The sequence below is a fragment of the Hemiscyllium ocellatum genome, chromosome 28 (genome assembly GCF_020745735.1).
Source record: "Hemiscyllium ocellatum isolate sHemOce1 chromosome 28, sHemOce1.pat.X.cur, whole genome shotgun sequence".
Classification (NCBI taxonomy): domain Eukaryota; kingdom Metazoa; phylum Chordata; class Chondrichthyes; order Orectolobiformes; family Hemiscylliidae; genus Hemiscyllium; species Hemiscyllium ocellatum.
The window spans coordinates 32,248,081-32,270,750 of NC_083428.1; the positions used below are offsets into that span (position 1 = coordinate 32,248,081).

The window sequence follows — 22,670 nt, forward strand, 5'->3', positions numbered from 1 at the left end:
CCGCCCGTTCTTAGGTGAAGGAGTAGGCGGATAACTCTCACCTCATTACCCTACAGTTAAGTATCAGGTTTACAAAGAGATTAACTCTTTCTGGTGCTAAAGGAAAGAAAGAGAGGAGGACATCACCATAGTGGTAATATCACCGAATTATAAATCCCAAAGCCTCAGGTTATGTTTTGGAGATATGGGTTCAAATCCCAATATAAAAGTTCATGAAATTTGAATTCAATTAGTAAATCCGAAATTGAAAAGCTAGTCTTTGTAAATGGTAATCATGAAATTTTTACCAATTGTGCTTTTCTTAGGTTTGCAGCATAATTAAAATTATAATCTGTGTTGCCTATCAATGGGCAAAAAAAACACTGTCACTCTGGAAGGATCCTTGTGAAGATCTCCCCCACGTCAGAGAGCAAGTAGTTCCCCCTGTAGTCACTGCAATTCGGTTTGTCTTCTTGAATGTAGCCATAATCACAACATCCTCGATATTCCTTGGTATACACTGCTCTTCCTAAATGGCATGTGACTGACCAAAATGGAGAAGGTAAAGGAGGCAATGCACACTTTAAAAAAACCTTTGTTTGGAACTTGCAGAAGTGAGAATATCAGATGGAGTGTACAAACCTGCAGATAATTCATCTATGTGACCTTCCAAGAAGCACTCCTTGCTTGTGGCAAAGTTTGCAGACTATGCATTAGACTCAACAGCCATTTTATAACTCATCCATCCAGACAGACAGTAAGTAATTCTCAACTCAATGGACTGCATAAGAAGACACCCCCTCCACACACTGCCAATAAACTCTTCCACAATGTAGATACACAATTTTGTTCTTGCCAATTCAGTTCTGCTATGCCTGATTCCATGTAACCTGAACTTCAACACAAAGTGTGCCATCCTAATGTTGTGTTTAACTTTGTACTGCATGTAAAACTTCACAATAGGTAATCGCACAATCTATTTCCACCTCTACTACATATTTCACCTTGTCTTACGACCTTTCCTCAGGCAAGGTTTCTCAACTTGCTGTGGTTCCAAATGGGCTACCTTGAACTGTTAAGCTTTCAAGTGAGTGTGGCTGAACTGGCTTCACTTAGTTATTTACCATTTCCCTTTTAAGTCACAACAAGGTTTCATTCAAAAGTATCCCTTCTGTTTTTCCCTGACCCAAATGAATTTGTATTCAAAGGAGTCATTTTAACCAGACTTTCTTGATTCACAAAAACAGTGAGTTTATTAATGACTAAATGCAAGAAGGAAAAGTACCACAACATACCTACATTCAAATTTGAATTAAGAAGTGAATCCAAAAAGTTAAGATTTCAAAAGATATATACAGATTTGCTTTTGAAGAGCAGATAGTTGAACATTGTAGCTGTTGCAGTCAATGGAACCAGAAGCATTGATGTTGGTAGTTGAATGGTTCTTGGCTTTGATGGTGAATTGAAACACATTTGTCCTGATTCCTTCAGCAAAGTCTGACTGGCAACACAGAGTGAAATAGAGTTTTTGTCCTTCTCTTTGCTTGCAGCATAGGACTTTTTAAATAACTGTTCTCAGATCTCCCAATGCCTGCATGGGTTTCCTCCCACAATGCAAAGTTGTGCAGGTTAACTGAATTGGCCATACTAAATTGCCCATAATGTTCAGGGATGTGTAGGTTAGGTGCATTAGTCAGGGGTAAATGTAGAGTAATAGGGTAGGGGAATGGGTCTGGGTGGGTTACTCTTTGAAGGGACGGTGTGGACTTGTTGGGCCAAAGGGCCTGGTTCCACACTGTAGGGATTCTATCTGTAATTTTCACAGCACAATAGTTTACATTCAGTGATGTCAGGTCACTAACAAACATAGACCAAGGTTAAAAGCATTGGTGAGGCTGTCTACTGTACCCTCTGCTAACTCAGATATGGATGCCTTGATGCTTGTTTAGACTAGAGTAGAGCATCGTTAGCAAAGAAATCAGCCAGAGATTACCAAGAGAGGAATGGTGGCATCTTGATTTATCCCTCTCCAACCCCAATTCCAAAAATGACTTTCCCAGCATCCCCACCACAGCCGGTCCCTGATAACCCCCTGACTTTCAGTGATCAGAGTCCCCGGATTGATCACAGCCCACCACCTGACCATCTTAGAAAGACTGCCCTGACTTCTGGTGTTATGACATTCAATGTTTACCACACTCATACTCCTTCAGCATTTTCCCAAAGGTAGATCCTTAAATATTCTGGCGGTTGTCTTCAACTGTGATTAGCAAATACAGCAGTCTGGGCTGAATGGTTAAATGTGGTACCACAAGTGATGCTGAACCAAACAGACTAGGAAAGTGTCACCTTTTATATCTGGTCTGTGCTAAGACAGCTGATCTGCACAAACAGATGCCACAGCATGGCATTTGACTTCCATCTCTCAGATCGGTGGTGTGAAAACCAGGGAAGGTTCCTGTTCTAGTGATCCCTGCTGGAAATGTAAATGAAAATTTGGATTGGCTACTCTACTTTCACATAGTTGAATACCCTGCTAACTCTCAATGTCCAGACTCATACATGGGCATTGACCACTTAGGAATCAGCTTCAGAAGATACTTCTTCTGTGCAACCAACAGACTTCACAAGTCACATCTTGTGATGAAAACAGAATAATAAATTAATAAAATTAAGAATTATAAAAGCAATGGTTGCAATGAGATAGAATACAATCTTTAAATGTTCAAGATTTCCAGCGCAAAATATTATGAAGCAATAATTTATGCTTTCTCTAGATATGTGTTTTTCATTCAGTTTATTCAAAATTCTAAATTTTTTTTTGTCCAAAGTTGTATTGAGATGGGTCAGTGCAGTTCAGAATGAAAACTGTGAGGGCAAGACAGTTACAATTCCCGGTCATTCCTTGTTGCTATGCTGTGTATCAGCATGGCTCCCTCTATAGGTTTGTTGCCATTATTATTCCACAGACAAGAGTAGAGGATAAAGGTGCTGAAAATCACCTGATTCAACCTCACCAAGATTGTGTTTGCTGATAACCTACAGCACTTACATTCCTGGAGATTGTATAGTCAATAAAAAAAAGTTAACAATTTGCAGAAAGCACCAAAGTCAAAGTAAAAATCTTGTTTAAACCTTGTGTTCCAAGCAGGAAGGAACTCTGGCAACCATCTACTTGTGTTCTAAAGAAGAGTCATATTGGACTTAAAATATCACCTGTTTCTCTTACCACAGACACTGCCAGATCTGCTGTATTTATCCAGCACTTCCTGTTTTTCATACCAAATCATTTATTCTTGCCTTGCTAAAGTCAGTCAGAATTGTATGGAACGGTAGACTTAATTTGTGCTAAACAATTGATTTTGTTCTTTCTGCATTGTGAACCTCTGTATTTCTATAATTCATTAATAATTAACACTGGCAGCATGATCCAACCTCACTTTGCTTAATGGAGGGCTTACATGTGCTCTGCACACTGCAGAACTGAGCTAAATGACCATCATTGTCAGATAAGAAGCAGAGAGGCTCTACCTACAGTAAAGTTAGGGGTGGTACTCAAAAAGTTGTCATATACTGTATATAGAATTATACAGCTAGATACAGACCATGCAGCCAATCTCTCTGCCTTCATGCTTGTTCCCAAGGGTTGATAATCATGGTACTTTAACTTCACAGAAACTAACCCAGGAACTACCCTGGCATTGGGAATTAATCCATTAGCATTATTTAGCATGACACTCTAACCATGTTAACTAACTGGCCTACTTCAACATATCACAACTGTATTCACTCTTTGAAAGAGTTATCCAAACTGTCCCACTCCACTGCTCTTTCCTAAAAAAAACCCTGCAATTTTTTTCCTCTTCAAGTATAAATCTATTTCCCTTTTGGAATATTTTTTAAATTTTTTTTGTCAATTTTATCTTAAAAATCTGTCATCGGGTTACCAATCCACTTTCCAGTTAAAAGTTACTCTTTATTTATTTTATTGAACTATTTCAAATTTCTTATAGATCTGCTGTGGTCAGAGCTGCTATGATAATACATGAGGCTCCTGAATCTAAGGATTTCACCTGACTTTTATTCTTTATGTATTCTGCAAACCTCGGGTAATGCTTGGGTAACACCAGACCTGCTGATGTAGCCTTCCAACCAACCAAAAACATATCAGTTCACAGTTTGGTCACTTCTGGGAAAATACTCAGACCTTTAGAATCTTCAACTTATTCACACAACTTTCTACGTTTTAGAAGTTTATTTCAGGAGTTCTTATGTTGTGCTCAAGAACTCCAATTTCCTTACTTTACAAACAGAAAAGCACACCTTTTCCTGACAGAGGTTTGTTTCTTGTCTTTACATGAATGCTGCATAGTACTTTTTTGAACTGTGTTTTCTCTTTGGGTCTGCATAAGTTATTCACCTTCCAGATCTTCTGCTTGTAGCTGTCCTTTGTCCGGCCACACAGTTTTTTTCGGATTTCCTTCCTTTCTCTTGGTAATGATACAAGGTCCAGGGTCATATAAAACAAGCATTTCTTATTATTCAAGAAAACTGCAAGTGATTTCGTAACAATTGATTCAAAGACTTAAAAGTCCTTTTCAAGTATTTTTACAAATAATTACAGATATGACACACATTTTAAAGAAGTCACAAAATTTTATTTACTGTTCTGTTTCCAAGTCAAAGTTGTCACAAGACTGAATTGTAAATGTTTTAAATTCAGTGGCTTGTAGAATTGGGAAAGAATGTTGGGCAAGGCAAGAGTGACAGTGATCAGAGGCTGGTGCAAGATCGTTTACACAGTAACCAATTTTGTTGTAAAGCAAATACAGCAAAGTATTTGAAATAACAGCGAGTTACCAACACATTACTAACACTGCTAATTCTTCCCAATAGCACTAATGTAGAACACATGATTAAAAGGACGGGCATTAATGGCTCCTTCTAATCAGAACTATAGTCTTGTGACAGAAGAACTTCTAGTATAGACTGTGGGGAGATGGATATGGAACTCATGCAAAAGGAGTAGGCAAGACAGCTAACGTCCCTTTCCCAATTGTTTTTAATCCCATTAATGGCCCAAGGGATTCATCTAATGTGATTCTGAGCCACCCAGACACAGAAAGACTCAAATTTGATGTGGTCTATCTAAACAACAACAATAATTTTTAATTGTACAGCACCCTTAACATTGGTAGTCATCCCAAGGTGCTTCACAGGAGCTTTATGAAACAGTTTGACACTGAGTCACAAATAGATATTAGAACGGATGATCAAAAGCTTGCTCAAAGATGGTACTGTTACAAAATGTTTCAAAGGGGAAAAGGGAAATAGAAACTGTATTATTATAAGGAAGTGAGTTGCTGAATTTAGGGCTTAGGCAGCTATGTCTGCAAATGGTGAAGTGATTAACATTGGGAATACACAGAAGGCCAGAACTGAAAGAACACAGACACCTTGCAATGTTGAGGCCTTGACATGATTCAGAAACAAGGAAAGACTTGAAAACAAGGATAATCATTATTTCAAATCAAAGCACTGCTAGAGTAGGAGTCACTATAGATCCGCAAACACAGGGGTGATGAGCAAGTGAACTCAGCTTGAATGGAAATAAATAGCTCTACCATTGGTCGGAGCTTTTCCTGAGCTAATGAGTGGGAAATTGATCAGTGTTTCTACTCCTAATAACTATTTAATGTTATTAACCAGTCCCAACCAATGGAAAATGTACGAACATACATCGGCTAAGGACAGAATTAGGTTTGGGCAGTCGTTTTGCGACAATTCAATAACCTGCCAGGAACACATTCTCAAAGGCAACTCGGGACAGACAATAAATGCTGGCCTGGTCAGTGAAGCCTGTGTCCAATGAGTGAATAAAACAAACTTCTAAATTCACTACTGATCCTTGACCACAGGTTTGCCAACAAACAGGGCTAAGTGTTTGTTGAAATCCAATAGCTTTCATCAACTGCAGGAAAAAAGGAGAGAAATTGTAATATTAGTAAAGTTACATTGAGAGAGATGTGACAAGACAAAGTGATTCAGAGTCATAGCTCTAGAATTCTAATTTTGAATATTTTTAAATATAACAATGTTAGCAGTAGATAGGATGTGACAGAAAGATTATTCAAGAATGTGAAACTGTTTAATAACAAAGGATATTCAATGTGGCAGGTTAGCATTCCTGCTGGGATCACAATCTGCTGCTTGTTAACCATTTCTTAGTAAACAATGAGAAATGTGGCATTCGTTCTTACCATAGACACTGAAAAACTCTAGAGTCATTTCAATATGTGGTTTAATTCATATCTTTAACCTTCATACATTTAAATTACACTGTTCATGGTGACCAGAAACAAGTTTTGAAAGATTAGTAAACTATAAGTGAATCTAATTCAAATACAATTTATTTGAAAGGAAAGTCTACATCACTAATCACTGACAAAAGCTGTGGCTTTGAGATATAACTTCCCTAAACTTGAGGGAAAGAATGCAGCCAAATTTTCTTTCCATCAAGATGCATTAATTCCTGATGGAAAGTGCATGTGTGGATGTGAGGGAGGACAGCATCAGACTCTATTGGTCTTTCCATGGGTATGGGTAAGCCCTGGTGATGCTGTCATGCAAGGAATTACCATTTAAAATACAAGGTCAGAAGGTGTTCATTGCATTGAAATTGCAATCAGAAATAAAGATTGCAGCAAGTTATGAGAAGATTTGTAGCTCAGGTTGAGGTTCTGGATGTAGATTTGTTCACTGAGCTGGAAGGTTCATTAAATGTTTGGATTTCCTTGGGTTGGTGATGTCATTTCCTGTGTTGATGTAATTTCCTGTTCTTTTTCTCAGGAGTTGGTAAATGGGGTCCAAGTCATATAACCCAAACGTACAAATAGAAAGCAGGAAACATCAGCAGTATTTTGTCCAGAGACTCACTGAAGAAGTTACCTAGTACGGTAACAAAACATCTGAAAACGAACCTTCCAGCTCAGCGAGCAAACCTACATCCAGAATAAAGATTGCAGAACAAAAGGCAGTCATTCACTCCATCCTACATTTGCTTGTTCTAGATCTTCCACTGGAGCAATCTAATCCTAACTCCTCTTGTCCAAGGCGGACAGTTGACAAAATTAATTATTGCCTTCAGTGTGCCAGTTGAAACTCTGGCAAAGTGAAGAAGAGAGTATTAGAGGACATAGATCTCACAAACAAGATGACGGTGATGATTTATTGGGAAGCAAAGATCTCCATGTCCAGACAATTAGGTACCTCAAATCACTGAGAAAGTGCCAGCACCAACAGTTCTTTTGTAAGATCTTTGAAATATCATAGCAGGAAAGATAGTCCAAAAGCAGCATCTTCTCCCACGCTGATGTCCCCAGCATTGCAGTGCTAATTACCCAAAATCAGCTTCGCTGGATTGGTGAAGCTCTACTTTGAACTCAGTCATGGCAGGAAACTCCCCAGGGGATGGCAGAAATGCTCTGAAGTATCCTGAGAGCATCCTTGAAGAGAACAAACATCTCAGCCAATTCTTGGGAGTTCCTGGCATATAACTGACAAAACAGAGAAAGCTCATTTGAAAAGATACTGAACTCATTGAAAGGAACTCAGAGGCAAAATCAAACTGTTGGAGGGAGCATATCTAGCCAACCATCCAAGCATCACCCACCATATGAGAGACAGGGTCTGCAGAGCACTCATTGGAATTTCAAAACAGAGTGGAAGCAAGTCATCCTCGATTTCAAGAAGCTGCCTAAGAAGGAAGGAGGAGGAGTTACATAATTAACCCCTTCCTCCTTCTTTCCACTGTAAATCATATTAAGTACCCTCTCTCCTATCTCCCCCACCTTGCCTCTAACAACAGAAGCAATGAGACCACAGACTTTTTTTTATTGCTAAGATTGAGACCATCTGATTAGTAACCTGCGAGGAATCTCCCATAAAGTTTCCCCTACCATAGCTCAAAATCTCCTAATTCTCTTCATGCCCTCTCTGAGATCATCTTTGTAGATGTTGAGTATACGTATTTGTATTTAAGGTTTATATGAACAATTGGAAGATATGGAATGATTTGGATACTTTGTGGAGTGAAAAAGGTTTACTTTGAGGCCCAAATGGTTCAGTAGTTTTCCCAAGGCATGAGATCCACAGTTTAGTTTGCAGTGTAAACCACGTGCTGATTAATCAAGAAAAAGAGTCAAAGTACTTTGGAAAAAAGAAATGCAAAGGTTTCAAGGATGTAAATGATGGGTCTTATGGGCCTTACTTACTGGAAAACTTAGTTTGGAAAGACAATGGAGGTCTTTATGCTAATAGCTGTCTAGCAACATTTTCTCGACACCTCAGAAGATGCAGGTCTCTCCCTTTACTCAGTTGATATTCCTGAGAGCTGAAAATGTGTTGCTGGAAAAGCGCAGCAGGTGAGGCAGCATCCAAGGAACAGGAGAATCAACGTTTTGGGCTTGAGCCCTTCTTCAGGAATGAGGAAAGTGTGTCCAGCAGGCTAAGATAAAAGGTAGGGAGGAGGGACTTGGGGAAGGGGCTTTGGAAATGCGATAGGTGGAAGGAGGTCAAGGTGAGGGTGATAGGCTGGAGTGGGGGTGGGAGTGGAGAGGTCAGGAAGAAGATTGCAGGTTAGGAAGGCGATGCAGAGTTCGAGGGATTTGACTGAGACAAGGTGGTGGAAGGGGAAATGAGGAAACTGGAGAAATCTGAGTTCATCCCTTGTGGTTGGAGGGTTCCTAGGCGGAAGATGAGGTGCTCTTCCTCCAGCCGCCGTGCTGCTATGGTCTGGCGATGGAGGAGTCCAAGGACCTGCATGTCCTTGGTGGAGTGGGAGGGGGAGTTGAAGTGTTGAGCCATGGGGTGGTTGGGTTGGTTGGTCCAGGTGTCCCAGAGGTGTTCTCTGAAACGTTCCGCAAGTAGGCGGCCTATCTCCCCAATATAGAGGAGGCCACATCGGGTGCAGCGGATGCAATAGATGATGTGTGTGGAGGTGCAGGTGAATTTGTGGCAGATATGGAAGGATCCCTTGGGGCCTTGGAGGGAAGTAAGGGGGGAGGTGTGGGCGCAAGTTTTGCATTTCTTGTGGTTGCAGGGGAAGGTTCCGGGAGTGGAGGTTGGGTTGGTGGGGGGTGTGGACCTGACGAGGAAGTCACAGAGGGACTGGTCTTTTCGGAACGCTGATAGGGGAGGGGAGGGAAATATATCCCTGGTGGTGGGGTCCGTTTGAAGGTGGCAGAAATAACGATGGATGATACGATGTATATGGAGGTTGGTGGGGTGGTAGGTGAGAACCAGTGGGGTTCTGTCCTGGTGGCGATTGGAGGGGCGGGGCTCAAGGGCGGAGGAGCGGGAAGTGGAGGAGATGCGGTGGAGGACATCGTCGATCACGTCTGGGGGGAGATTGCAGTCTTTGAAGAAGGAGGCCATCTGGGTTGTATAGTATTGGAACTGGTCCTCCTGGGAGCAGATGTGGTGGAGATGAAGGAATTGGGAATATGGGATGGCGTTTTTACAGTGGGCAGGGTGGGAGGAGGTGTAGTCTAGGTAGCTGTGGGAGTCAGTCGGTTTATAATAAATGTCCGTGTTGATTCTGTCGCTTGAGATAGAAATGGAAAGGTCTAGGAAGAACCTGATAAAGTTTTCAAATAGTATTTCTAATTACCTTGTAAAATCTGAAAGCTGGACTTTAATCACTTTCTCAAGACATAGATCTAGGTTGATAGAAGATGTTCAGTTCTGACTACTATCAGTTTACGAATGTCAAGTTTGATTTAATCAACAGAAAATCTGATGGACTGCAAGAAATCAACACATGCTCTTTTGTTTTCAGAAACTTTGCACACAGGGATGTTTTAAGTTTTATGAAAGAAAACATTTTCTCTGCAGAAACTATTGTCTTTTTGTGTTGTATCAATGTGTCTGAGTTTGGGATTAAGAGGACGTGATTTTATTTCAGGATCATAGTTTTGATGTTAATCACTATATGCCACTTTTAAGACCAAATTTTGGTTGTAGCAAACAGACTTTTTTTGAGTTCAATGAAAAACATCTAATAAAAGTCTCTTTTATTCTGGATTACAGTACAAAAGAGAAGGAATTGGCCATTTTGGTGATTGAAAATGTATACTAGATGTGACCGGAGGAGTAGTGGAGCATGATTACGAGCACATTCCTCCCATAGCAGTCATAATACTGATCTTCATGCTTCCTTGAACCTATCTCACTAAACTGCTGACCACCAACTCCTACCAAACTACACTAAAACTTGTAGGGGAGAGGAGTGATTGACACAGCTTGAGATGGCAGCAAGCTCAGAATATCAAATATGAGGAAACTGGGGAATTCTAGGTCATACGTTTGATCAAAATTAGGCTGATGAGATCTTGGTTAACAAAGATTATTGTTATGAAGTCTGTAGATAACTCTTATGCAAACTAAGTATCTCCAGACATCCTTTGAATTTGTAAGCATTCTTTGCAAAGCAGGCATCTGACATGAATTTTGATTTTATTCATTTTTTCTTTCCTTTTTTCCATATGCTCCCTTCCTTTTTTGAAGATGTTAGTTCCTTACCACACATTAACAATAACATGCTTTTATATAGCACTGTAAACCATCCTGAGGCACTTCACAGGCAAGTTGTCAGGCACAATATGACATAAGTAAATGTTTGGAAAGGTGATCAAAAGTTTCATCAGAAAAGATAAGTTCTAAAGTGCATCTCAGAAAACAGCTAGATAGTGATACTGAGACACTTAGGCATGGAATGCTAAACTTAGGCGTTAGGCAGCTGAAGGCACAACTGCCAAATGCTGGGAAATGTTAAATTGGAGATCAGCGTGAGGTCAGACTTGGTGAGGGGAATAAATGGTTGTATGGCTGGAGGAGTTTTATGGTAGAGAAAGGTAAAGTCGGTGGTTAGATTTAAACAAAATTTTACATTTTAACTGTTGTAGGAATGGGAGTCAATGTTGATCTCAGGGATAATGGTTAATGCAAGTTAGCACAGCGCAATAGAATTTTGCGTATGGATTCTAAGTATGTTGCCCAATGTCCTGTATCTCATCCAACTGACCATTCTTGTTATTCAGGCCAAACGCCAGCAGTTTACAGACTGTGACTGTAGAGGTAATAGGGCTAACTCTGATGCCATACCTAAGATTTTGTACCTAGATACTTTGGTACTTAAGACAACACAGGACTGACAGCATTGTACACTTTTCATTGTACTCCTGTCCCCAGTGCTTGAGTACACATGGCAATAAAATCTGAACCTAATCAAACATGCACTTTACTATCCAGTAGCCTCTTTTAGCAATCAGAAACAGCGAATACCAAGAGTTAAATATCTTGCTGACTGCCTCAATTTTAACAGGATGTCGGCTGATGCTTGTGTAACCTGCACACCTATAAAAATAAACAATTTCTAGCGACGAAGAAAAAAACTGAACCATGAAAGAAGCACAGAAAAACTCAACCATGAAAGAAAATAAGCACAGAAAATGCCAGAAGCATATAATATGCAGACAGCAGGTTTTTTTGGGTTGTGTCCTTCTTCATAATATGTTTAGTATGTTAACCTGTCTGTTCTCCATATGGATTTATAGCACACTTCTGGAATGTCACATTTTTGGTCCAGATTTCTAGCTTTTGAATTTTTTTTGTTAAAGAAATACAATGGTTTAACAAACAAAATAGGCCAAATACTTAGAAGCACAGCAGAATTGATTTCAATGTATGCAATTAGTTGTGACAAAAGAAACTGATTTAACAGTTGAACAGTAGGTCCCCATCTCTTCTAAATGCGTAGGGTGACTTCACACTGTTATTATAGCACTGATAATTATAATGTGCACTCACTAGACTGCAACCTTATTATTAGCACTGGAACTGACAGGGTTTCCAGAAAATACAAGATAGTGGGCAGGCATCTTTAAAGGAAATTCTGTGAAGGTGTTTGAGAATCCATCCCTGAGTTAAAGAACTGAAAATAACCTTATCCAAATTGATCATTTTCTTTAGCTGGTCTCAGCTCCAATTGACAGGGAACCAGGATGTTACAGTGAACCTTCATAAAAAGCTCGAAAGCCCACAACCATTTCCAGACACCTCGCTTTCAGACTATATTCAGGCTTTAGAGGGGATGCAGAAAGGATTGGTAAGTGTCGGTTCAATGATAAGAGACTTCAATTACATGATAGTTTGGAGATGTTCTTCTTGGAGAAGAGATGGTCAAGAAGAAATTTGACAAATGCATTAAAAATCAAGAGGGGAGTAGATGGAATAGTTAAAGAGAAACTGTTTCCACAAAGTAAGATGTGAAAAACAGAAGAAATAGATTAAAAGAGATTGCCTTTTGTTCTTTTGCCAATGAGGGAAAACATCTTTATGGTGTGAGCCGTTACCTTCTGTGATGCACTGTCTGAAACTATGGTGGAAGCAGGTTCACTTGCCTTTCAAAAAAAATAATTTAGGTAAGTATTCAAAGAGAACATTCTGGAGCAGAATTGGGAAAAGAAAGGAGACACCTGAATCACAACCAAAACAAAAAGGGAACAACATTGACAAGAATTTGATTTTGATTGATGTTAGCAATTTGAACAAGCAGCCTTCAACATGCTCACTAATGAATTCCAAATTGCCCCACCTACATCTACAAGCATCTCATTTGCCCCTCATATACCTGACTCTGGCTATCTGTTAATCCCTTAGTAGTAACACCTATAACCATTTTGGCTCCATTCTCTAAAATGTCTTCCCACTCATTTGGTACACTTTAGCTCTTCCAACCTTCAAAGCATTAATATGGAAATTTTTGATCTAACTTTCTGACACATCTAGCTGTCTCGCTAGGCTTAGTGTTCATTCCTTCCTCTCTCTAAAGCACATTGGGCTCTGTTAAAGGCTGTGAAGTATAAAACTGTTAAAGGTAATGTTCTACATTTTTGACAAGGATTATGTCAGCTTTCTAATCTTGTAATTGCCTTTTTATTGCCTTCGTAGTTCACTAAATATGATAAATCCTCTGCATTGAATGTTATTGTAGCATGAATCTGCTTACTGAATGTAAGCAGTGAACTAAATGTATCTTTAAATCTTCACATGGAAAGGGCATAACTTTTATTATGTATGAATCAAAGGGTGTTTTAGTCCTCACCCAGAGGAGTGAGGATTGCAGTTATTCATACTCTTAAAAGTTTCATTACCTAAAGTCTCACCTCTTACCATCCTACCCCATACTCTGGTTATTGAACAACCCCATTTGTCCATCCTTATGGCACATTGTCATAGCTGCACCAAATGAAAGGCTAATAAACTTTTCATTGGATGATTCAAATAACCTTTCAACCCAACTCCTGCATTTGTCTAAATAAAATGAGAAAACTTTCTGAATAATGTTCTGATTTTTCTGCTTGGTTACTTGTAACAAATTAAATCTTCAAATCCTGGAGGGTTAATGACAATCTGAGAGTGATTGGTGATGTATTAGAATCAGAGAATTGTCAAGGTGTAGGGCATCACCATTTCACTCACTGTATCTGCACCAGTGAGCATCATTCTCCTACCTTGCCTCCCAATCTTCTGCTTGTTAATTTATTATCTAGCTCTCTACATTCTGACTGAAGGACCTTGCTCACATTCCTACTCTTGTCATTAGTACAAGTGGCCCACAATCTCTGACTGCTTACCCTCCACAGAAGAATGTCCTACAGTCACTCTATGACATTCTTGACCCTGGCACCAGAGAGGCAACACACCATTTGGTGTCACACCTATAACCACACAAGTACTAGGCTGTTCCTCTTTAAAAAAAACCTTATCACTGCAATTCTTCCTCATTTCTTCCTTCCCTCTTATGTAGCTGCCCACCAATGGTACCACAGGCGAGGCTCTTGTTTCTGTGAGGAACCATTGCCCTATCAGAATTCAGATTGCAAAACTGATTGACAAGTAGAATTGTCTCAAAAGACTCCTGCACTATCTGTTTGGCTTTCTTGGCCTGCCTGGTGGTCATCCATTCCCTATCTGCATACATGTCCATTTTCTGCAATATGATTACTTTCCTAATTGTTAAAAATCACACAACACTGGGTTATAGTCCAACAGGTTTAATTGGAAGCACACTAGCTTTCGGAGCAACGCTCCTTCATCAGGTGATAGTGGAGGGCTCAATCGTAACAAAGAATTTATAGCAAAAATTTACAGTATGATGTAACTGAAATTATACATTGAAAAATTGATTGAAATTATACATTGAAAAATCGATTTTTCAATGTGTAATTTCAGTTATATTACACTGTAAATTTTTGCTATAAACTGTGTTAGGATTGCGCCCTCCACTATCACCTGATGAAGGAGCGTCGCTCCGAAAGCTAGTGTGCTTCCAATTAAACCTGTTGGACTATAACCTGATGTTGTGTGAGTTTTAACTTTGCACACCCCAGTCCAACACCGGCATCTCCAAATCATTTCCTAATTGTGTTATCCATGAAGCCCACTGCCTTGATAATGCTCCACAGTGACTCCAGCCTCCACTCAAGCTCCAAAATCTGGAGTTTCTGCAGCCAATGACAATTACAGCACATGTGCTCATCCAGGTCACATGAAATGACCACAATTTCCATATACCAGATGATGGTTTCACATGGCAAAGCTGCCTGCCATAAATTAAGCTTACTTTTAGACTACTTACTTTAAACTGGAGATTAGAGAGTAGAACGTTGAATTACTCACCGTTATACATCAATCAACTCCTCCTCCCCACCCCCATGCCTTAAAGTGAATTGAATCAATTCTGACTTTAAAAAAGTAAAAGAAAGCAAACAGCATCTGCTTCCATACCTCACCTAACTGCATTGACTCATCAAGCTCCCAGAACTCTGTTCAAGTCATACTCAGTGCTGGGTCACGCAGAGATGCTGTATTTATTTGTTTCAATACTAGAGAGAGTTAGCTAAACCCCAGTTACAGAAAAGCCAGTACAAAGTTGTTTCCTCAAACTAAGATCAGCTGCTCCACAATGGATAATTTATTTACCCCTACCTCAGCCTATTAAATTTAGGTAGTAACTTTCAGTTAAATACAAGCAAAATTAATATTTTTTTTGTGAGAAGATTAAGATTCCCCTAACTCACCAGACTGCAGGTAATCTACCCAAATCACATTGAGATCCCCTGAAACTAAGAAGTGAACTCCACTCACAAAGTGCAGCAGCTCAAATTGGAATGACGTCATCGGGGAAAAGGAATATTTGGGAGCGATGACGTCAACTATACACGCGCAGCGCGATGACGCAACGGCATCGGGTGCACACAGAGCGGTGACGAGGCGGCTGTGGGCTCTGCTGATGTTGTTGTTGCCGGTGAGAGGAGCCGGGTGGTCGTTACTGAGCGGCGCGTGAATGAAGAGCCGTGGGCCCGTAGTACAGCTCGCGCGTTTCGCCCCAGACTGAGAAACACGCACCCCCCCATACATTTCACAGTCAAATCCTGCTTTTTGTTCATATCTGCGAAACAAAAAAAAATCTTCCCTACGCGGAATTTTCCCCCATAATTAAATATTTAATCCTGCCGGGGACTGAATGGAACCGGACGGAGCGTCGACCGAGGTCGGAGGGGAGAGCGAAGTACCGGCGGCTGAAGAGGAAGCGATAGAAGGAGCTGAGGGCGATTTACACCCGTTAGGTAAGGTGGGGGAGTGGGGGTGTTACTGGGGGGTGGGGGCAATGTCCGATCAGGGGCTTGTTTCCATGGCAGGCTCGGTTCCAGAGGCGGCCCCTCTCCACACTGAAGGGCATCGGTCAGGTGCTTTAGCCCGGGTTGCGGCTGCTCTCCATCATGTCCCCATTTGGGGGGGGGGAGGAGTTGAAGGTTGATGGAATGTTTGCCGATTCTCTTTAGTGTAACACCCGCTTCTCACCCTCCCCCTTGTCGATGGTTTTCGTTGCACTTCGTTCAACAACCAGTGGCGAGGGGAAGGATGTAAAAGTCAACTGCATCCCTGAGCCTCTTTCTGTGGGGGCCACAGTTGACGTGGGGTTTCGCAGCTCCCTCCTTCTGCTGTTTGAATGGGGATTCTCTGCAGCATTGCCACATCGTCTTTAGACACCGTTCACGTCAAAAGCGCTTTGAGTATTTGAATTAAATGGATCAATCTTACACTGCTTTCCTTGACTTTTAAAATGACCAGATTGTATACAAAGCAATGACTCAAAAACAAGGAGGAAGGTTATTGAAATTATGAGATCAGGACTGCACCAATCATCTCACATATTTGTAACATTATTTATGAATGCACTATGCCACTGGCACCCTGGTTTGGTGTTGGGAATTACGTTGAGGTCAGGTGGAATGCTGTCTCCCCATCAAAAAATGTTTGTAATGTGAATTACGATCTGTGAAATAAGACTAATTCGTCTTCAGATGGACTCATGTTAAATGTATGTTTGTTGTGTTTTTTTTAAATGGACCATATTGCAAGTATTGATGCATTTTTAGGGATTATCTGCTTTTGCTTTCAAAAAGTGGAACCATCCAAATAGTGATATAATTGCAAAAAATACTTCAGCTATTTCTATACAGTAACAAATAACCTACGAGTAAGCAAATAAGTGGCAAAACTATAATGAGTCAGGACACTTTCAGAGTTCATAGATCTCAGTTTAGAAACCTGTATTAAAGCACAATATAATTATTTCAAATCAATCTTGAAAGATATTTTATTGGAGAAACATAGAAGTGATTTTTCTTATAAAAGTTGTAATTTTCTGACAAAAAAGGTAACACTCATACAAAGTTGTATGTAAAATTATTTCTATGTCATTAAATCAAAAGACAATATGGTAATTACTTTTGCATAGTCAAAGCCTATTTGCAGTTTTATGCTGTGCAAGATGGATGTTTTCACATTAGAAAAATAAATCTCAGTTCACGTCTGATTGAACTTCAGGCAAAAGGCATTATGACAGCAACAAAAAAGTTGAATCAAATGACTAATTTGGATTTTTCTATAGAAATTAGGTACTATTGGCTAAATTTAGTGAGCTTGATAGCAACTAGATATTTGTTTTAAATCACCTTTTAAGGTGGTCACAGTTATAGCATGCTTCCAGAAGGATAAATGGATAGTTAATAGCTGCCAGATATTGCTAATTTGAGGATTTTTGATGATAGGAAGATAGAAGAGTTTAAAAGATGTGATGAGTTGTACATTCCGCTGCCACTACTGTAACAAAGGGAGTTTGGTGTCAGAAGACCAAAGCGCGTGCATGGGGATTCGAGGACCAGGGAGTTGAGATTGGGTGTGGCAAGGAAGAGGCCTTGAAAAGATTTGTAAACAAGATAGAGATTTTCTATGTAATCTGGGAACAGGGAGTTGGCGTGGATATGAGTGATAGGTGAGTGGGGCAGGATGTGGGTGGTAATGCATTTTTGGTTTTAAAAACATGGAAAAGTTATTATTTGTGAAAGCAACAAATGCAGACATTCTCCTGCTTTATGATTCCTAGCTGTAAAACCACTCTTAATGAAGAAAAATAAGTCTGATTAATAACAAGACACTGTTCCATCAGCACCTAAAAGGGATTATATATTAGTCACATTCTCCCACTCAATCCTAATGCTATACAAATGTAATATTTTTTTAACCTATAGTAATGGAATATTGTGAACTAATTGGAATAATATTTTTGTTTATACTTTCTTCTTGTTGTGATCTATAATCTATAATTCTTGTTGTGCTATTAGAGTCTTATTTGTGAAAATCTAGATAGCTATAAGCTGTATTGCTTTCCTGAAAAGTACTTGGCAAACGATTCCTTTTTTAGTGACCTACCAATAACCTGAATTGAAGGAAAGGTTGGGGTATGTTTCTTAGCATTCAGTTTTGGAGATATCCATGCTAGACACAGAGGAAGAATTGGGCAGCCGTTTCCAAGAGAATTGTTGTGAAAGACTGCTTTGTTTTATATTTTCTTTTATAATAATGTCTACCAAGAATTTATTGCTTGGTATTTGGAAGAAAAACAAATTGACCTTTTGGGTGTTACTCGGCCAATAAAGTTAACGGTTCACCTACTTACAAATGCTGACTGACCACTGAATTTTCTAGTTTGATTTTGTTTTTGCTAAGAGGAATGCGGTTTTGTTTTTAGCTTTACTTTTAATAATTTGTATGGTGGTTTCCATAATTTCACTTGAAAGAAGATTCTTGCCTTTGTTATGTCTTTTCATTATGACTGAAATTATTTTACAATTAATTAATTATTTCTAAAATATAGCTACTATGATAAACACAGATCCACAATGAAATAAGGGTATTGATGCCTATTTAATACTTTTATGACATTGATTAAGATAGAAATTAGTCAAGAATTGACAGATTTCCTGTTCTAATTGGAATAGTGGTGTGGGATATATTGCAATCACCTCAGAGGACAGAGAAGGCCTCAGTTTCATTACTAGAATGATGAAACCTCTGACAATGCAGTACTTCCTCAGTGAAATAGGGTTTAATCACAGAGCCTCTTGAATTACAGTAACAGCTACTGTTTGAGCTAAGCCTGGCATTTGTATAAATTTTAATTCCAGTCCATTTTACAGAAAATTTAGCAGTGGTTGGGTTAGTCTCTTGACCTGGAGAAGCAGATACTGCATTTATTGCGGTTTTATAGTGGCTTTGACTTGGTGCCAAGATGGAGTGGTTTCAATTTGAGGAACCTGTTTACTGTAACTGAATTTGCTGCTTACTCCATCCACTTCATTATGGCAGTTAGCAACACTCAGCTGACAATTCATTATATAGAATTCTCTTTTCCTGTCAAGTTTATTTGGGTTTCATTAAATGGACATGTCTACGCATATACACAGGATTTGTAGACAAAAATCTGGCTCCCGTTAATTGGATTTCTCTAGTTTAAAATGTTTTCTTGTACTGAAATATTCTTTGCAGACTTATTCTTTTGTATTCGTATTGATTAAAGCAAAAATAAAATGTAATTGGCATGTGAGATTCGTATACATTAAGAAAAAACATTTAGCAATATAGTAGTAAATATTGTCTTTGATTTGAGGTGCTGACAGAAGAGCAACATGGAAAAACACATTACACAACATTAAAGTGTATTAGTTTATGGCTACAGCTAAAAAGCATTTGCATTAATTAGCTGTATGACTCTACTGATGAATTTAACAAATCAGAAAGCTCTCAACAAGAAGATTTAATGGATAGCTCCGACTCAATCATAAGAAGGTGTTTTACTCCATTTTGCATTTTGCAGACTTGATATGCTATAGGTGACATATTCCAAGTGAATTCCAGGAATTAATGATTGATGACAGCAAAGCTGTACATTGTTTTCTATTGCAGTTTATTCTTGAACAATCCTAATTTCAGAGTCACTTATGTTTAGAAGTTTTTTGTGTTGTGTTGAATTAGTTCTGCTTCTTGTCAGGATAATAAACTTAATGATTGACAAAGCTTGTACATGGAAGTGGGTTTTAATTAATTTGAATCATGACTAACCTTCATGTTGATATTTCTCCCTCTACTCTTTTCTCTGGTTTCAGTATCTTAGAATGACCATTGAAGTCAAATATGGCCAAATTACAATGTTTGGGACGTCTGTGAAAACAACCCAGCTGTGACACTATATTTCTCATTTTTGTCAACTGGAATACATCGCTGTGTGTGTTTTTTCAGGGTGGGGGGAGAGAGGTCATTGTTTAATTTCTCAAATGTGTCACAAATACCTTATTCTGTGACTAATGTCATTCCAGTATTAACTCTCTTTAATGTATTAGTCCAGGTCTTGTGATTATGAAATAATCTGATTGCAGTGAATTGTGTTAGAAAGTTGGCATTAAATAGGGAAAAATTCCTGCAACTTTCAGTTGACTGAAAAGTATCGATTGATTTGTGATATCGTAACATGTTGGAAATGTACAGAAGGCCAATCAACATCTGAAAGTCGAAGACCGGTAACATTTCAGGATCTGAGAGCTCTGGATGCTAGAATTGTACATCACAGTATTTTAAACTTGACACATTTAAGCTTACTTTCTCTTTTGTATAATGATTGACTCATGACTTTCTAAGTTTTTTGTTTTTATTGACTTACAGCAAATTTTAAAATCTTTGATTTGGGGCAGTCAGGATTAATATATGGGATGAAAGAACTAGTGACTTATTCAGGAACAACAACAAATTGGTGGATGATAGAGCAGACTCTGTTTTACTTGACTCACAGAGGAACTGAAGTAAGAATTGCATGAACTTAAAAAGCTCTACTTCCTGAATTGTGTAAGAACTGCAATGAAGCCACTATTGCTCGAACAGTGTTTGGCATTTTTCTTCTGCTAGTACTTCCTTAATCCCCATGCCATCTCTTGTCTCATTTCATTGAAGTTATGAATTTCCTGCATAGGTATAATTCCCTGAATAACAGTTATAGATTGGCATTTCATCCAAGTAACTATTATTATCAGCTTTGACAGGGAAGGTCAGTAAATAGTACAGTAGCATTTGGCTGTTACTAGTCTTCTAAATTATGGATTATGATCTGAAGACCTGATGTCAAATTTTACCATGGCGGCTGCTAAATTTAAATCCAGATAATTAAATATATCAGGAATATAAAGTTAGTTTCTGCAAGAGTGACTGGGAACTTACTGAATTGTTGTTAATATGATGGGAATGCTGGCATAATGGTGATGTTCGAGGGCTCAAATCCCATGATGGCATCTGGTGAAATTAAATTCATTTAATGATTCTGGAATGTGAAGTGACAATGACAATTTATTATTGTAACAACCTGCTTGATTCAGATAATTTCTTGTGGGGAAGGAAATCTGCCATTTTTATCAGGTCTTGTCTTTGTGTGACTCCACACTTTCAGCAGTTGTGTCTTGAGGTCTTTTATGTCCATCTGGTAGAGCTGACACTTTTAATATATATTTAACTTCTCATTGGAAAGAGAATTTCTATCACTTCTGAAAAGGTATAGCTGGTATACAATTTTATATGGAAGGCAAAAAAGAATTGGTTTTGCCAGTAGCATCCATATCCCACTATGAATTTTTTTAAAATCAATTTGCCAGCCAGATTGATCTCATCCAGTTTACATCTGTTATTTTTTTACTGGCTACCTTTGCCAAAGAATTATTTTTCTTAGGCATAATACATTCAAGAAATTAAGATTGTTTTATCAGGAGCTCAGCAGTGATTGAAACCTGGAATTATCTATCCTACTTTCTGTGCTCTGCTTACATGATAGACTCATTAAATTATCTGTGGAAAGTTGGAGGTGTCATGGACTGTGAAGAAGGTTACCTCAGATTACAATGGGATCTTGATCCGATGGGCTGAGAAGTGGCAGATGGAGTTTAATTTAGATAAACGTGAGGTGCTGCATTTTGGGAAAGCCATTCTTAGCAGGAATTTTACACTTAATGGTAAGGTCCTAGGCAGTGTTGCTGAACAAAGAGACCTTGGAATGCAGGTTCATAGCTCCTTGAAAGTGGAGTCGCAGGTAGATAGGATAGTGAAGGAGATGTTTGGTATGCCTTCCTTTATTGGTCAGAGTATTGAGTACAGGAGTTGGGAGGTCATATTGCGACAGTACAGAACATTAGTTAGGCCACTATTAGAATATTGCATGCAATTCTGGTCTCCTTCTTATCAGAAAGTTGTTGTGAAACTTGAAAGGGTTCAGGAAAGATTTACAAGCAAGTTGCCAGGGTTGGAAGATTTGAGCTATAGCGAGAAATTGAATAAGCTAAGGCTGTTTTCCCTGAAGCATTGGAGGCTGAGGGGTGACTTTATAGAAGTTCATAAAATCATGAGGGGTATGGATAAGCTAAATAGACAAAGTCTTTTCCCTGGGTGGGGGAGTCCAGAAGTAGAGGGCATAGGTTTGGAGTGAGAGGGGAAAGATATAAAAGAGATCTAAGAGGCAACTTCTTCACATAGAGAGTAGTACGTGTATGGAATGAGCTGCCAGAGGAAGTGGTGGAGACTAGTACAATTGCAACATTTAAAAGGCATCTAGATAGGTATATGAATAGGAAGTGTTTGGAGGGATATGGGCCAGGTGCTGGCAGGTGGGGCTAGATTGGGTTGGAAAATCTAGTCGGCATGGACGAGCTGGACTGAAGGGTCTGTTTCCATGCTGTATATCTCTATGACTCTGAGTAGGGGAGAACATTTTTTGTATTTTTTATGAGATGGTTCTGACAATTTAGTAAAACAAAGAAACCTTGTGTTCACAAACTTTGTTATAGATATGCATGAGGTAGTACATTCTGATAGAGAAATAAGCGAATTTTCCTGTTTTTTTTCCCTATTTTTTCAATTGGTAAACTTTGCTGAATTAGGATACCATACGGAAGTCATAGAGTTATAGTCATAGAGATGTAAAGCATGGAAACAGACCCTTCGGTCCAACTTGTCCATGCTGACCAGATATCCCAACACAATGTAGTCCCACCTGCCAGCACTGGCCCATATCCCTCCAAACCCTTTCCATTCATATGCCAATCCAGATGCCTTTTAAATGTTGCAATTGTACCAACCTCCATTACTTCCTCTGGCAGCTCATTCCATACACCCTCTGGGTGAAAAATTTGCCCATTAGGTCTCTTTTATATCTTTCCCTTCTCACCCTAACCCTATGCCCTCTAGTTCTG

At 39.1% G+C, this 22,670-nt stretch overlaps 1 protein-coding gene across 3 annotated transcripts in view; it reads left to right on the forward strand.

The window, feature by feature from the left end:
• Window positions 1–15,312: 15,312 nt before the first annotated feature.
• Window positions 15,313–22,670, forward strand: part of LOC132829234 (phosphatidylinositol 4-phosphate 5-kinase type-1 gamma-like) — an 84,300-nt gene continuing 76,942 nt past the window's right edge. For all 3 annotated transcript variants that reach the window (XM_060846601.1, XM_060846604.1, XM_060846603.1), the window contains exon 1: window positions 15,313–15,671. In XM_060846601.1, coding sequence (XP_060702584.1) covers window positions 15,569–15,671 — 103 coding nt within the window. In that variant the 5' untranslated portion in view covers window positions 15,313–15,568. The remainder of the gene's footprint in view (window positions 15,672–22,670) is intronic.